This window comes from Erythranthe guttata, chromosome 8 (assembly GCF_056151865.1).
Source record: "Erythranthe guttata isolate IM_541 chromosome 8, IM_541, whole genome shotgun sequence".
NCBI lineage: Eukaryota > Viridiplantae > Streptophyta > Magnoliopsida > Lamiales > Phrymaceae > Erythranthe > Erythranthe guttata.
The window spans coordinates 14,948,407-14,965,034 of record NC_142540.1 but is presented as its reverse complement, the minus strand read 5'-3'; the positions used below and the strand labels follow the sequence as shown (position 1 = coordinate 14,965,034).

At 40.0% G+C, this 16,628-nt stretch overlaps 2 protein-coding genes across 2 annotated transcripts; both read left to right on the top strand.

Moving 5' to 3' along the window:
- Positions 1–12,356: 12,356 nt before the first annotated feature.
- On the top strand, positions 12,357–12,956 carry LOC148768593 (uncharacterized). The gene has a single exon (XM_088821284.1). It carries the CDS (start codon positions 12,357–12,359, stop codon positions 12,954–12,956), a length of 600 nt encoding a protein of 199 aa, XP_088677410.1.
- A 1,521-nt stretch (positions 12,957–14,477) lies between these two features.
- On the top strand, positions 14,478–15,605 carry LOC148768592 (uncharacterized). The gene is made up of 2 exons (XM_088821283.1): positions 14,478–15,012; positions 15,166–15,605. The coding sequence occupies exons 1-2, from the start codon at positions 14,478–14,480 to the stop codon at positions 15,603–15,605; spliced, it is 975 nt and encodes a 324-aa protein (XP_088677409.1).
- The last annotated feature ends 1,023 nt before the right edge of the window (positions 15,606–16,628 follow it).

The following is a 16,628-nucleotide window of genomic DNA, read 5'->3' as shown; positions in this document are numbered from 1 at the left end:
TCCTTCTTCCATGCCTCGAAAGTGGCAGTCTCGTCAGCAGTAGCAGTCGCAGGAAGAGCAGCGGGGGGACGTTCATTGAGCACATAGAGACGCTCCTCGACTTGGAGCACAAGTTTCAGATTGCGAAGCCAATCCAAATAGTTTGGACCGGTGAGTTTGTTTTGGTCGAGGATTGAGGAAAGGGGATGTTTGGACATTGTTGCTGAGAAAATTTTAAGAAGACAATAATTAGAGTTTAGTTCGTAATAATCGTTACAATTAAAATTTTGGACTTTTATGTTTTAATTGTTCTCCCACTAATTTTATCGAATTCCACCACCCTCTAGCAGACAATCGAGAAAACTTATTTTTCTTTAATGGCTTTAGGTCCAATAGCGCTAATGTAACCCGCAGTTAATCTATCCCGATTACATAAGCCTAAAGGTAGAGTACTATCAATCACATCACTATGTGACCCTAAAGTTCGATTTACCTCACACTTGATAATGACCTAAGTTAATCTAGCGAATATCAAAATGTTCGTGTGTCAAGTCTAGCCTACCAATATGAGATGTCATAGATCCAACTATATCAAACTAATGCAATCCCTAGTTAATCTAGCCGACCACATTAATCCAATATAATTTTATCTATGACCGTATCTCCATCTAATGTCAATTAAATTACTGCTTATCCCACAATAGCACTCCCCGCTAACACGGCTTACTGCACTATTATGAGAGGCTACACATAATTTAAAATTTGGTAGAAGGAAAGAAAAAATTCAACAATTTGATTTTTCTTTATAGCTTGATAATTATTCTTGATTAAGAATGAGGGATTTTATTTATTAAATCTTATTAGCTCATCGGAAGTTTTAGGTTATGATCGTTTGTGATTCCTACAACTATGTTCTCTAGGTATGTGGAAGCGCATATGGATCCTAAGAGAGACATACGATCATCATCGTACTTAATCACAATTATTCATCTCATGAATTAATTAATTAATACGATTAATTGCAAATATAATTAACGGACTCCCTTCATTCATAAATCATTCAAATAAGAATGAAGTCCATTAATTATTTGCCATCTAACTTGTGTTCCATTAATTAAACTAATTTAACGATTAAATTAAATAATTAATCCAACACTATTCTTTGAATTCAAATTAAATTAATGGATCAATTATCTAATTAGGTTTAATTGATAAATAATTTCAAAAATTAGAAATCAATTAATTTTAATATTAATCTCAGAAAATCAATAAAAATTTTTTTTGTTGTTGTTGTGTTGACCGGACCAGTCAGACCGGTCCGACCTGACCGGTTCGGTCAGCTGAAAAGCAGCAGCAAAAAAAAAACGATTTTCTAAATTAAATTTTTTTTTATATTTTCTGAAATATTCAAAATATTTAATTAATATTAAACCACCCAATTTGATAACACCAAAAATTCAACAATTCAACAAATCGAAGCATGCTTTCGAAAGCGATAAACACGTTGACAAATAAACGATTAACCCGTGGCTCTGATACCACTGTTGGGGATCGTGCATGTATACGCAGCGGAATTTAAAAATTTTAGATCGAACTAGTTTCGATTACATGCAAAAACTAATCACATAGTCAACGTACCTTAACGCTTCCGCCATACATATGGTAATTATCGATTTAATTGAAAAACACGTAAAACCGAAAATTACGAAACATGCTTGTTCATCATAAAATCGAAACACGTAATCACATATTACTCATAATCATAAATTATAATTCATACAAACATGCTCGAATTAATTTACGAAAGTTTCGATTTATTTACCTCTTGTAGCGTGAGATTTCTACGAATCGAAACCTAGGATCAATCACGTACAAGCTGCAAATTACCAATCCTCGGGGCTGGAACAAGCTCTTCCCCTCAATTTTTTTTTTTTTTTTTTGAGGTGGTTGATGTCCACCCCTTAGGATTGATGTTCTATTTTCTGAGTAGGGAGACCATATCTGGCTCTTGGGATTGGTTGTGAACCCCCTTGGAGTTGAAAGGTAAGGGTGATGTCCAATCATTGGGATGAGATGCCCAACCTTAGGGTGGGACAGCCCCCCAACTTAGGATCAGGAGATGACGAACCATTGGAATGAGATGCCCAACCTTGGAGTGGGATAGCCCCCAACTTAGGATGAGGCGATCACGAACCCTTGGGATGAGATGCCCAACCTTGGGGAGGGATAGCCCCCAACTTAGGATGAAGCGATCACGAACCCTTGGGATGAGATGTCCAACCTTAGGGTGGGATAGCCCCCTAACTTAGGATGAGGTGATCACGAACCCTTGAGATGAGATGTCCAACCTTGTGGTGGGATAGCCCTCCAACTTAGGATGAAGCAATCACGAACCCTTGGGATGAGATGCCCAACCTTGCGGTGGGATAGCCCCCCAACTGAGGATGAGACGATCACGAACCCTTGGGATGAGATGCCCAACCTTGTGGTGGGATGTTACATCCGAGACCTATGGTCTGAAGTGGATGCCCACGACACACTAGCTGGGTGGCTGTTATCTTAGAGCGGGGGTTGTGCCACTGCTTCAACGGCAGCATAAGGTGAAGCTTCCGCGGTCATATACTGAAGATCCTCATCGGTTATCTGAACCGTTCGAGAGCAAGTAGAAGTTGATCATGTTGAAGCTTCCGCGATCATACGCTGAAGGTCCTCTTCGGTTATGTGAACCGTTCGAGGAGCAAGGAGAAGTTGGTCTTGTTGAAGCTTCCGCGATCATACGCTGAAGGTCCTCACCGGTTATCTAAACCGTTCGATGAGCAAGTAGAAAATGGTCTTGTTGAGGATCTAGTGGGACACCCGAGGAAGATCTCGTGGTGGATCCCGAGCACGAGGAGGAGGAAGTGGCAAGTCAGAGCCTCCACGAGGTGGGAGGTCGTTAGCAGTGTCACACTCCCCCTGGGCAAATGTCTCAAGGCCATCATGCGCGCTACGTGATTATGTCTTCTTTTCCACAGACGGCGCCAAAATGATGATGCTAGAAATAGATCACCTTAGATAGTAGAAGTAGGTGATAAGTGTTCGTTTTGCACGATTTTTGCTTATCAAATCTTCGAGTTTTGGCCTTCGTTCGTCCGATTTTCGGATTTATTTGTATATATTATTGTGTTTCTTGTTTTATTTCCCTTTTTAGGTTTTGTTATCTATTTTTGCCGAGTCGAAGCCATTTGGAAGAGAAATCAATTTTTCAAGCCAAGAAAATGGCCATTAAGACCCATATCGCGATCCAGGAACTTCGGATCGCGATCTGGATGCAAATTCCAGTGAGCAGCAAATTAAGACCCAGATCGCGATCCAGGAAAGTCGGATCGCGATCTGGTGACAAATTCCATTAGCATCGAGAAATTGGGGCGGATCGCAATCCCCACTTCCTAGATCGCGATCTGGAAAGGCGGTTCACTTTTTTTCGAGAAGCCAAATCGCGATCTGACTTTATTGGATTGCGATCTGGCACGATTTTCGAGGGCAAATATTTTCAAAGCAAAGCTTCTTGAGGAAGCTTTGGATTTACTATAAATAAAAGCAAGCCCTCACTCTTCGTTCTTCTTCGACTTTTTACGGTTTTCGACAGTTCTTCGTGGGAATCATCAACGGGGGTTTCGACTTGGGTTTTTCTTACGCAATTTCTTTATGTTTTGTTCTTCATTTCTTGTCTACATTATTTTGACACTATGTTTGTTATGAAATAAGAAAATTTTCTTCTAGGGTAATGAAACCTTGTATATATTGATTTCGATCGTTATTTCTGTTATCTATTTGTCGTGTTTTGATTTCGTTTATATTTTTATGTATTAAATTCTTTTGATTGTTTGATCAGCTCTCGGATTGATATTAAATATGAATGAACTCGAGAGAGGATTTCTTGTTTGAAGTTAGGAAAACATAGCTCGGGGTGTGGAAACGGAGACGTGATGCACTTCGGGTAGCCCTTAAGGACTTGACCTAAATGCTTTCTTAATAGCAGGTTCTGAACAAAGATGTCGGACCTGTGGGTAGATTCTAACTACACTGGAGATGGGGGTTAGAGTACTTTAGCATATGGGTTAACGAATAAGAATGTGATTTTAGATAACCGATTTGTAGATCGTTGTTGATTATACATAGGTGGATTTGGCCCTAGAAGTCCCTTTTAAATCGAAGTCCTCCCGTGTTGAGTTGTCACTATTCTATTTACGTACATTTTATTTGCATGTTTACGATCTTGCATGCTTTTAAATTAGGGTTTATCACCATTCCAATTATTTACGATCGGCTAGATAATATAACGATAATATAATTACACTACTCAGCATGTGAATCTACAAGGTCCCTGTGGATCGATGTCCGGAACCGCTGTTCTGCAAAATGCGATACTGTATACTTGCGGTAATTTATACGTGAGGAAAACGCGTATTTTGTACTTGTGTTGGGATTGAAAACATGAATTATGGGTGAACCAATGTTTAGATATAAGAATTGCCCTATTGCTCTTAATTTCGAAATGAAAATAAAATGAAATGAATGACTTGGGTTAATTGTTGTATATAGTGGTGGATTCTCACTTTGGGGTGTTGTAATTGATGTAGGAGGGGTAGGTACCGAATAACCGTTGGAATCCAAAAGACTTCCGAAAGCTTTCGACCCTCCATCTCGCGCAAACTCGAACGAAATGACGTCACCAGCCAAGAAAATCTTAAAAACGGGCGAGACCTCCAAGAAGGCCCAACCAAATGTCAAGGAGAAGGCTCCGGCAAAGGGAAAAGCCCCACCAAAGAAAAAGGCAAACCCTCGAGGCAAGGGAGGCCAAGAAGGCACTTCGAGCACACCACCACCGTCCGAGGTGCTGGAAGAGCAACAAACCCCACGCAAGGGAAATGTGCAACTTGAGATGGGCTCCCGTGCTATTCAACACTCCATCCTTGACCATGTAGTCCTCGAACCAGACGATGAGTTTTTGTACATGAGATGGGCTCCCGTGATATTCAACACTCCATCATACGTCGTCGTAGCCGACCGTTTGTTCCCGAAAGGGAATTGGATATCTACGGCATGGAAAAATAATCGATCATAACAAACTTTGATCGTAGAAAATGGAAGTACTTGGCCAAAAGACCGGAGGACTACAACGAGAATCTAGTGAGGCTCTTCTATGCCAATGCTAGTTTTCACGAGGGGTCGGTGGTCGTTCTCCGAGACAAGGAGATGCGCTATGACGCCGCTACAATCAACAACTTTTTCCACGTACCCGAAGTCCCGACTGAGCCGTTTCAACAACTGAAGATGGCAACGACCTATGAGCAGCTGATTCAGACTCAATGCCCTAGGGGTTCGAGGTGGAGACTAGGAGAGCACTGGTTCCGTCAGGGGGAACTTTCAAGAGAAGCGAAGGTGTGGATGTACTTCGTCAGTAGCCGGCTCATGCCCACAAAGTCGACAGCCAAAACCTATGCCCCACGTCTTACTCTGATGTATGCCATTATGAAGAGGACACCTGTGAATGTGGGCGCGATAATACACACTGAGATCCGACGATGCTTGGGTGATACCTCTCTAGGTCTGATGTTCCCTTCCCTCATCACTACAATGTGTGATCGTGCAGGGGTCCCCACATACGCCGATGACCGGATTACCAGGGCACCACAGTCTATCTTCCCTTACCACAAGCTCCAGCCAGCCAGTGGACCCCAAGGCGAGGGCGACACAGATATACCAGATGCAGGTCCCTCAGATGTTCATGCAACTCGACCAGAACAAAGGGGCAGAAGAGGCAAACAAGAAGCAGAACCACAGCTCCCAGAGTATGTCGGCAAATGGATGGATGTTATGGAAGAAAATATGGGATGGTTCAAGAAAATGATGAAGGCCATGGCTGGAACGCTCAAGTGCAGGACCGATGACATTGTCGAGCCACGGTCGTTCCCACCACGGCCCCGATCTGACGGAGCATCAACCTCCACCGCCGACGAACCAACACAAGCGGCAGCCACTACACTGGTGGCACAGGCCTGGGAGGAGCACGAGCGGGGACATCAGGAAGAGGAGGGAGGAACCAACGAGATGGATCAAGACAACTAGGGGACGTCGTGTTTTCTATCCATTTTATTTTTTATTCTGCTTGTGAGCATAGGGACTATGCTAGTGTTTGAGTTTGAGGGTAGTGTTTATTGAACCTGTTTGTTTTTGTTTTTATTTTCGTTTGTTTTGGATAAGTCGTTGGATTGATATTTCTTTTACGATGTATCTTTGCTAGACTTTGATTTTATTTTATTTTATTTATCTTATTTTGATTTGATCTTTTGCATGCATATCATATAATTTAGTTTCATTTATGTATTTCAATTTCCGTAATTGTGTTATGTTTGTCACATGCATTTCATATAGGATCGAGAGTAAGTTGTATTTCCGGATTCTATTGAAGCAAAGCAATTAATGAACTAGTAGACTGGCTAGTTGATTTAAAATTGAAATTGTAGATAACCGGCTAATAATAGATGGACCTTCCGACTGCGTTTTTGCAATTTGTGTGGATAGCCTTTCGAATCCTTTCCGATTAAGCTTGAGCAGACTTTTCTGAGGGGTATAATAGTCTGAGGTTTGGGGGGCGAGTTAGAATTGAATTATGTGTTCACGATTCGAGTTGTTGGCTAAAAATTCTATCAATGGTCTTTACGTTTTTATTTTATGTTATTGTGTTGATAAATAAATGTTTAAAATATATATATATATATATATATATATATATATATATATATATATATATATATATATATATATATATATATATATATGTGGTATATTGTTGTGATTCACGCTCTGATTTCCCCGCCTTTCTGACTCGAGCTTAACCCGTTGGGTGCACCTCGTCGCCTAGTCTCTCGAGCTGTCGAGCTTGGGGGTTTCTTATACTAAAGTTCGATACATAGGTCAGAGAGATAACACAGTGGTGTCGAGCCTTGCACGAGTCACGATTATGCTCGTTTCAAAAAAACAAAAAGAAAAAGTTGTGATGAAAATCACCAAAAATATTGTTGTTGTCATTTATTATATTGAATAAATAACCCTACTTATGCCCAACTCGAGTTTTTGAATTTCAGAATCAAAACTTACTTTTCACCCACATTTCTACTCAAAACCCTTGATGATTGTGTTTATTGTTTAATTACAGATTCTTGAGTCTATCTTTCATTTTGGTGTAGAAACAACTAATTGGGTTGGTAGGAAAGTCGAATACCTTAAGCCGTTTGCCATTATGAGATTTTAGGTTATCTAGCTCGTTTTATCTTTGGAATTAATTGCAATGCTTTGACCAATCCGGCAACTTTGTGGGTGTGTTGTCTGAAAACCCTCACGAGACACAACTCGTCCTTTGAGGGTACCAGGGGTTCAACGGCTTGTTGCATACGCTAAATTCAATCGTGATTCCCTACGTTAGTGGCCTCGTTTAGATTGTCGTTTTTATTCCTTTTTGTTTTAGTTTCGTTTTGATTTACTCGGGACGATTAAAGATCTAAGTTTGAGGATGTGATAAGTGTTCGTTTTGCACGATTTTTTCTTATCAAATCTTCGAGCTTTGGTCTTCGTTCGTCCGAGTTTCGGCTATATTTGTATATATTATTGCGTTTCTTGTTTTATTTCCCTTTTTAGGTTTTGTTAGTTATTTTTGCCGAGTCAAAGTCATTTGGAAGCGAAATCGATTTTTTCAAGCCAAGAAAGTGGCCATTAAGACCCTGATCGCGATCCAAGAACTTCGGATCGCGATCTGGATGCAAATTCCAATGAGCAGCAAATTAAGACCCATATCGCGATCCAGTAGCATCGAGAAATTGGGGCAGATCGCAATCCGCACTTCCTGGATCGCGATCTGGAAAGGCGGTTCACTTTTTTTCGAGAAGCCAGATCGCGATATGACTTTATTGGATCGCGATCTGGCACGATTTTCGAGGACAGATATTTTCAAACCAAATCTTCTTGAGGAAGCTTTGCATTTACTATAAATAGAAGCAAGCCCTCACTCTTCGTTCTTCTTCGACTTTTTACGGTTTTCGACAATTCTTCGCGGGAATCATCAACGGGGGTTTCGACTTGGTTTTTTATTACGCAATTTCTTTATGTTTTGTTCTTCATTTCTTGTCTACATTCTTTTGACACTATGTTTGTTATGAAATAAGAACATTTTTCTTCTAGCAGGTTCTGAACGGAGACGTCGGAACAATGGGTAGACTATAACTACACTGGAGACGGGGATTAGAGTACTTTACCGGGTTAACGAATAGGAATGTGATTTTAGATAACGGATTTGCAGATCGTTGTTGATTATACATAGGTGGATTTGGCCCTAGAAGTCCCTTTTAAATCGAAGTCCTCCCATGTTGAGTTGTCACTATTCTGTTTACGTACATTCTATTTACATGTTTACGATCTTGCATGCTTTTAAATTAGGGTTTATCACCATTCCAATTATTTACGATCGGCTAGATAATATAACGATAATATAATTACACAACTCAGCATGTGAATCTACAAGGTCCCTGTGGATCGATATCCGGAACCACTGTTCTGCAAAATGCGATATTGTATACTTGCGGTAATTTATACGTGAGGAAAACGCGTATCAGTAGGATGAGCTGGAAGAACAGAGTGGATCGCTGGCTCACAAGCTTCATGACCTTAAGATACATGCGATCATAAAATACGTGAACTAGGCCGGGGGTTGATCAGGCGGAAACCCCTCTGACGCTCAAGTCAGACGTGCGGATAGTAGAAATAGTTGAGAGAATATGACTCGTAGTATTACTCACGTAATAGGACGTACCTTTAAAAAATGAATTATATCGTTATTTATACCTTAGTTGAGATTGTTGGGCCCAAACCTTATTTGAAGGTGATTGGGCCTCGGTGATAGTGGTCTTCAATATTGGGCTCGTGGCCCAGTAGGTAAATAAATTGTAAGCACATTGGGTTGGCCCAATTAGACATATCAATATATATCTGTACGTATATATATATTTCAAACGGTCAAATTAAACAAAAAAAATTACGTATTTAAAAAAAAAAGTAAGTTTTTTAAATATACTTCCACTTTTAAAAAAGGAACTAACCGGGAACCGAACCGGAACCGGTTAGGAACCGAACCGCAAGAAACCGAATTTTTTCGGTTCGGTGCCGGTTCCTCCAAAATCCGAACCGGAATCGGTGGTTCAGAACCGGAACCGGAACCGAACGGAATCGTGGTCAGGTCTACTTGAGACCTTTAATTACTTTCAACCCTGCTAACCATTAAGACACATTAACTTATATTAACACATCTAAGAATTATTTTATATATTGGCAAGATACATTGTAAGTGATAATAAATATAAGTATTTAAATAATGTTAAATAGAATATTAAATGCGACATTCATTATTGTTAAATAATGTTAAATAAATTATAAGCAAATTTAATATAATAAATTTTAAAAAAATATACATAACTGCGGTTCAATATCCCTAAACATCTATTATTAATTATATAAATTAATAAACTCCACTATTGAAAAATATAAAGAATACTCAATTAAATATAAAAAAATGCATGACTTATTAATAGAAACTGACTTATTAAATAGTGTTACAAATTCAAATAAAAAATAAAATAAGATGTTTATTTAGAAGAAAAAAATAGATTATAACTCATTCCAATTAGTTTTCTTACTTTAAAATAAAACTATGTACTCAATATACTATATTGCGATTTTTGTTTTAATATTTAGTTTAATCAAATAGTAAAATTTGATAGATTAAGCTTAAATCCTTTCAAGTTAGTAAACGTTAATCAAAGATTTGAATCCATGAGTCTTAATAATTAATAAGAACATATTAATTGAAGTAAATATTTATAATTAAAGTCTAATTTCTTTTTAATTCAATTTTATCATTGAAAAATAATAACTTTAATTCCTAACATATATAAGAATCAAATCGTAAGACTTGAATCGATTAAGCTCAACTTTGTTTAATTTGTAAATATGTTTCAAAGATTTGAATCGATTAAGTTCAACCATTGACAAGAACGTATTTATCGAGTTAACTATTTATAATTAAAAAGTCTAATATCCTTTTAATTCAATTTTAATAAAAAATAAAAATAAATTTAATTTGTAAAAATTGTAGGAATCAAATCGTAAATCGTAAGATTTAATCTAACCATAATATTTGAATCGATTAAATCTTACGATCTTACGATTTTTACAAATTAAGTTTTATTCTTTTTATGATAAAATTCAATAAAAAAATACAAAACTTTAACTATACATAGTTACTTCGATTAATACATTTTTGTAAATTGTTGAGTATAACCGATTCAAAAAATTCTCTCTCCACGAGAGGCCTTTTCTCTCTCTCCATGAGAGGCTCTCTGACCATCGGAGTTCATCTACTGCCGGCGAATCAAGCCGTCCCGATCTGCCCCCATACACTCAGGATCGTGTCTTTTACTGCATCTAATTTGTTTGTCTATAATTACGGCGGCTCTAGGGTTGTTCTCATAAAGTGTTTTTTCTTGCCCTTTTTACTCTGTTATCATCTCATAACCCTTACCCCACCCTTTATTCGTCGTTCTCGGTTTATTTGTATTTTTCTTCTTTCTCTGACAGGCGGCGCTCGAATTCCACTCTCCACTGCTCATCTCATCTATCTGGGTCTCGCATTCCGAATGGACAACCTTGTGAAGAACATGGCTAATAAGTTTCGTCTCACAACGGATGAAGAGGAAGGCATCATGATCGCTCAAACATCAACGCCTCTTGGAAACCCTAATCACAGTCTTAGTCTTGTCGGGAGAGTTGTTACGCTGAAAGAGATCTCTGGGCATACGATTAAATCCAATGTCATGCGCCTACTTCAACTAGTCAAAGGATGTGACATCCAAACTCTTGGTACAAATAGGTTTCTCATCAGTTTCAATCATCCTTTGGACCGAAAACAAACACTAGGGGGATGCCCATGGATCCTGGATAAACTCTGTTGTTCTCGGAGATCAACCCAGAATCGGACCCATCGACCACGGAAATCAATCTTATGCAGATTGTAGTTCGACTCCATCATCTCCCTATGAATCAACGCACCGAGGACGTGGTGGCCCGAAATGGTGGCAGAATTGGAGAGGTCCGAGAGGTTCTCGATAGCAAACAGATCCGTTTCGCCCAATTCGTGAGAGTTAAGGTGGCGATGGACGTGACTCAAAGCATTAAGAGAGGAATGTTTCTCCATATAGTAAATGGTAATAAGACCTGGGTCGCATTCAGCTATGAACGTCTACCCAACATATGGTTTTTTTGCGGCTTACTGGGTCATGGAGAGAACCGTTGCCCAAAAAGATACGAGGAAGGGTTTGAGGATCCATGCGAGAATTTTCCTTATGGCAATTGGTTGAGAGCGTCTTTCAACTGGGAGGATACCACCCCGAAACTACCCCTTCAATCCGTCAACCCTAATATGCAGTACTCATCGATTCTCCATGGAAAATATAAGGGGTGTGGCACGAACATCTTCAACTTTTCCAACCAGTCAGTCTCGAGGGACTCCGCGCCGAATCCAAACCAGGAGAAGGAAAATGGATCGACTATTGCTATTGAAGATATGCAACTCACCAATAATACTATCCAATTATGTCCGGTGGAAGCATTAACCTCTTCCCTAGGAAAATTGTAACGGTTCCAAATCAAAAGAGAAAGAACAAGCGATCATCTACATCGGATCACGAGAATAACCAAACAAAGAAGAGACAGAACCTACACCTGGTCGACGAAGACTCTAATTCAACGGCGGAGACTGCGGAGCAGTCCCGCCGACATCAATGAGTTACTTATTTTGGAATTGTCAAGGGCTCGGGGCTCCCTTGACAATTCGCACCCTCGGAGACATCATCCGAAAACATAGCCCTGACTTGATGTTTCTCTCGGAAACAAGATCAACACCATCCTTGATTGAACGTCTAAACAGTAGATGGAATTTTTTTGGCTTGGCAGTTGCGATGGTTGGAAAAGCTGGTGGCCTCGCTCTTCTTTGGAAGAAGGACATTCAGGTCCATTTATACGTATTCTCCAACAATCACATTGACATTGAAATTGTGCCAAAAGACGGTCAAAACCGATGGCGATTCACTGGTTTCTACAGTTTTCCAAAATAAAATCAACAACGGTCTTGGGAATTGCTTTGTAAGATTCGTCAACTTAGCGACCTTCCATGGCTTATCGGTGGAGATTTCAATGAAATTCTTAGTTCCTCCGAAAATGAAGGGGGGAATTCGAAGCTTTCTAAATATATTGAAGCTTTAAGGGTGGCCTTGGATACTTGAGAATTAATGGATTTGGGCTTTAATGGCAACCCTTTTACCTGGTCCAACAATCGAAGACACCCATTCACCGTTCGTAGTCGTTTGGATAGGGAGTGCGCCACGAATTCTTGGATTGCTCTATTTCCTCAGGTGCAAGTTACGCACCTGGAATACCCGGGTTTGGACCACCAGCCCATTGAGCTCCGCATTTGTGAACTACCAGCACTATTATCCCGCCGACGACGAAAACCTTTTCGCTTCAAAGCCATTTGGGCCCGAAAGGAGGAATGTGAGCTTATCATTAATCAGCAGTGGCTGGACAATAAAAAATCAGATCCAATGATGACGGTTTTAGAGGCGAATGAGGGCTGCAAAGTTTCTCTAATTGAGTGGAACAGAACCAGCAACACACTCCCTCAACGAAGAATCAAAGAGGTCCATGAGAAGCTTCGTTTACTCCACACTGGTATTCAAACGGAAGAGAATAGGCAGGAGATTACGGCACTTCGAGCTGAGCTGGAGAAACTCTATGTGGATAATGACACCTATTGGCGTCAGAGAAGCCGTATTCACTGGATGAAAGAGGGAGACCGTAACACCATTTTTTTCACGCTAAGGCAGCCTTGAGACAGAAGGGGAATTGGGTGGACCGCATTAGGGATAGTTCGGGGAATTGGAAAGACAAATCGGAGGATATCGAGCGGATAATTTTGGATAATTTTCAGCATATTTTCCAAAGTACGCACTCGGCTGAGGAAGAGATAGATGAGACGATGCAGTGTATTGAGCCACGAATTTCGGCGACTGCCAGTCAGCTTCTATCTCGCCCATACACCGCCGATGAGGTACATCGGGCCATTTCTCAAATGGCCCCTCTCAAATCCCCCGGCCCTGATTGCCTCCCTATCCCTTTTTACACAAAATACTGGCATATCTTAGGGTCCGATATCACTGCATGTGTTCTTAAATTCCAGAATGATAAGATTCTCCCCCCGTCTAAACTTCACATTCATTGTATTAATCCCTAAAGTCAAGAAACCCGAAAAAGTCACTGATTATAGACTTATAAGCTTGTGCAATGGTATTTACAAAACATGTTGTAAAGTGATAGCTAATCGCCTGAAATTGGTCCTGCATGACTTAATCTCTCCTACTGAATCTGCATTCGTACCTAAACATTTTATCACGGACAACATCCTTGTTTCTTATGAGACTAGCCATTTTATTAGAACAAACTCGAACAGTCGTCGGAATTATATGGCTATAAAATCCAGAAAATTCTTTCTCGCTTTGGATTGCCCTCTTCATTTATAGATTTGATTATGCTATGTATCACGTCTGTCTCTTATGCTTTTCTTTTTAATGGAACTCAGTTTGGCTAGGTGCGGCCGTCGCGCGGTCTCCGGCAGGGAGATCCCCTCTCTCTTACCTTTTCATTTGTTGCTCTGAGGCTCTGATTGCAATGACTGAACGAGTTGTGCACGAGGACCGAATTCGTGGAGTGAAGATCGCTCCGACAGCTCCAGCGATCACGAACCTATGCTTCGCAGATGACACCTTTTTCTTCTGTAGTGCGGCGGAAACGGATGCTAGAGCTCTGAAGGAGATTCTTGATACTTATGCAAGGATTTCGGGCCAAGAAATTAACCTTGACAAATCGACGATGGTCTTCAGCCCAACTACGCCGATGAATATTAAAATCAGAATGCATCACATTTTAGGGTTTAAGGTAGAGGAGCGTCACGAAAAGTACCTTGGGATGTCGTGTGCCATCAGACGTGCGAAACAAGAAATCGTTAGTTACTTGAGAGATCGAATATGGGGCAAAACTAAAGGGTGGGGTGAGAAACAATTGTCTAGAGCGGGCAAAGAAATTATGATAAAGTCGGTTCTCCAATCCATCCCAACTTATGTAATGGGTTGTTTTTTTATGCCGGGCAGCTTATTATCGGATATTGAGTCTGTTATTCGAAGATATTGGTGGGAAAACGAAAATAATAAAGGATTAGCTTGGCTATGTTGGAGGAAAATGTGCCACCAAAGGCTGAGGGCGGGATGGGTATTCGGGATTTGAAAAGTTTCAATCTCGCACTTTTGGCAAAACAAGGATAGAGAATTATTTCTCATCCGGATTTACTCCTATCACGGATGCTCAAAGCAAAATACTTCCCAAATGGCGACTTCTTCTCGGCGGATATTAGCTCTCGCCCATCTAATACATGGAGAAGTATTTTAGCGGCAAGAACACACCTCAAGGCGGGGATTAGAAGGAGAATTGGCAACGGTTTTACCACAGCGATATGGGGCGATCAATGGGTAACTGAAGATGGCAACCTCAAGATCATTACCAGAAGGTCGATACACAGCCCCTTTCCCTACAAGGTGGCAGATATCATTAGCCCATCTTCCTCCTCGTGGAATGTTCCGCTTATTGAGCAGATCTTCTGGCCTGTAGACTGGGTTCGAATCACCTGGGTGGCACTAGGTGGAGCTTCGGTTGAGGATAGAGACATTTGGCACTATACACCACACGGCTATTTCACAATGAGTTTGTGCTATCGTCTTATTCTTCAACGCCTGAATAGGGACATGGGGACGGTGGTCTCGGGCGGGCAATCATCGGGTCAAGACGCCCATGGATTTATCACTAAGATATGGAAAATTGATATTCCTACAAAAATTCGTATTTTCATCTGACGAACGTCCAACAACATCCTTCCAATGACCTTAGAACTTTTTTCCGAAGAAAAGTTAGCTCTTCTCCGTTTGTGAGGCACAACAGAGTCTTTGATGCACATTTTTACACAGTGTCGTGGTATGCAACAACTCTGGTCAGCACCACCTTTTCAAGGTTCCTATCTACAGGTGGAACTTTCCTTTGAGATGTGGCTTGAACACCTATTGGTCACTCTCCCAAGCAATTCATTTCAATTGGCCTTGGTGGTTATGTGGAAAGTATGGGATATTAGAAATCAAGAGCTCCATGGTGAAAACGAAATGAGAGTGGCAAATTTACTTGATTGGTGCTCGGCGTATCTAGATCAGTTTCACCGAGCTAATGCTGGGCATATGATTAGGCGTCAGCTGGATCACCCCTCCACTTGGCTTCCCCCTCCGCAAGGCACTCTTAAAGTGAACGTAGACGCAACATTCCCAAAAGACAAGAACTACGTACATCAATGGTGGCACGAGACTCGCGGGGTCAATGTATTTATTGGAAAGTTGAACAACATTTGGGTCGACCGAACCCGGCCCGTGGTGAGGCTAAGGCAATAGTACTCCAGGCAATCAGGAAAGTGGTAGACAAGGCGTGGCACTCACTTATTATCGAAGGGGATAACATACAGGTGATGACAACCCTTAAAAATGGAGGAACAAACTCCTTCTATTTTGGAGCCGTTATTGAAGAATGTTTGAATTTGGCGTGTAATTTTCATTTCATATCCTTTAGTTTTATTAAAAGAATTGGTAATAATTGGCTAACGATTTAGCTAAACTGGATGACACTTCTTGCATGGAAGGCTTTATTCTTCCCCTCATTTGGCTAATTAAGCCTAATGATATCTCCTCTTCAAAAAAAAAAAAAAAATCAAATATTTGAATATTGTCTATGAATTTAAATGACTTGAGTTTAATTGTTTCAAATCTTTGAATATTGTTTTCGAATTGAACACACATTAGCTTAATTGATTTAAATCTTACGATTTAAGATTCAATTCAAACTTCAAATTCATTTTTATATTACACGAGTTGATTTGTATTTTCTTAGATTTTTAAAATTAATTATATATAGATCTGTTAATATGGGATATTTTTAATATATAATAATAATAATAATGATTTGAGAATTAGCAATTTTTTTAACATTATTTATAGAGTAAAAAACAGATTGCCCCCTAAACTATTGGCCGTTTTGTACTTTGCCCCCTAAACAAAATTTGTTTGCACGTTTTTACCTGAACTCGTTAATTCCTTGTACGGTGCCCCCTAAACTGAAGTTTTCGGCAATTTTGATCGTAACATGAAAACACGTGCGCTGCACGTGATATTTGCAGGGGTAAATTCGTCCCTTCACTTATGTTCTATATATTAACTAGAGTAAAAAAGCAGTTTGCCCCCTAAATTAAGGGTCAATTTGCACTTTGCCCCCCAAACAAATTTTTTTTTTGCACGTTTTTACCTAAACTTGTTAATTCGTTGCACGATGCCCTCAAAAGGAATTTTCCGACGAATTTTGGCCGGAATATTAGAAACATGCATTGCACGTGAGATTTGTGGGGATTTTTATTACGTATAAAT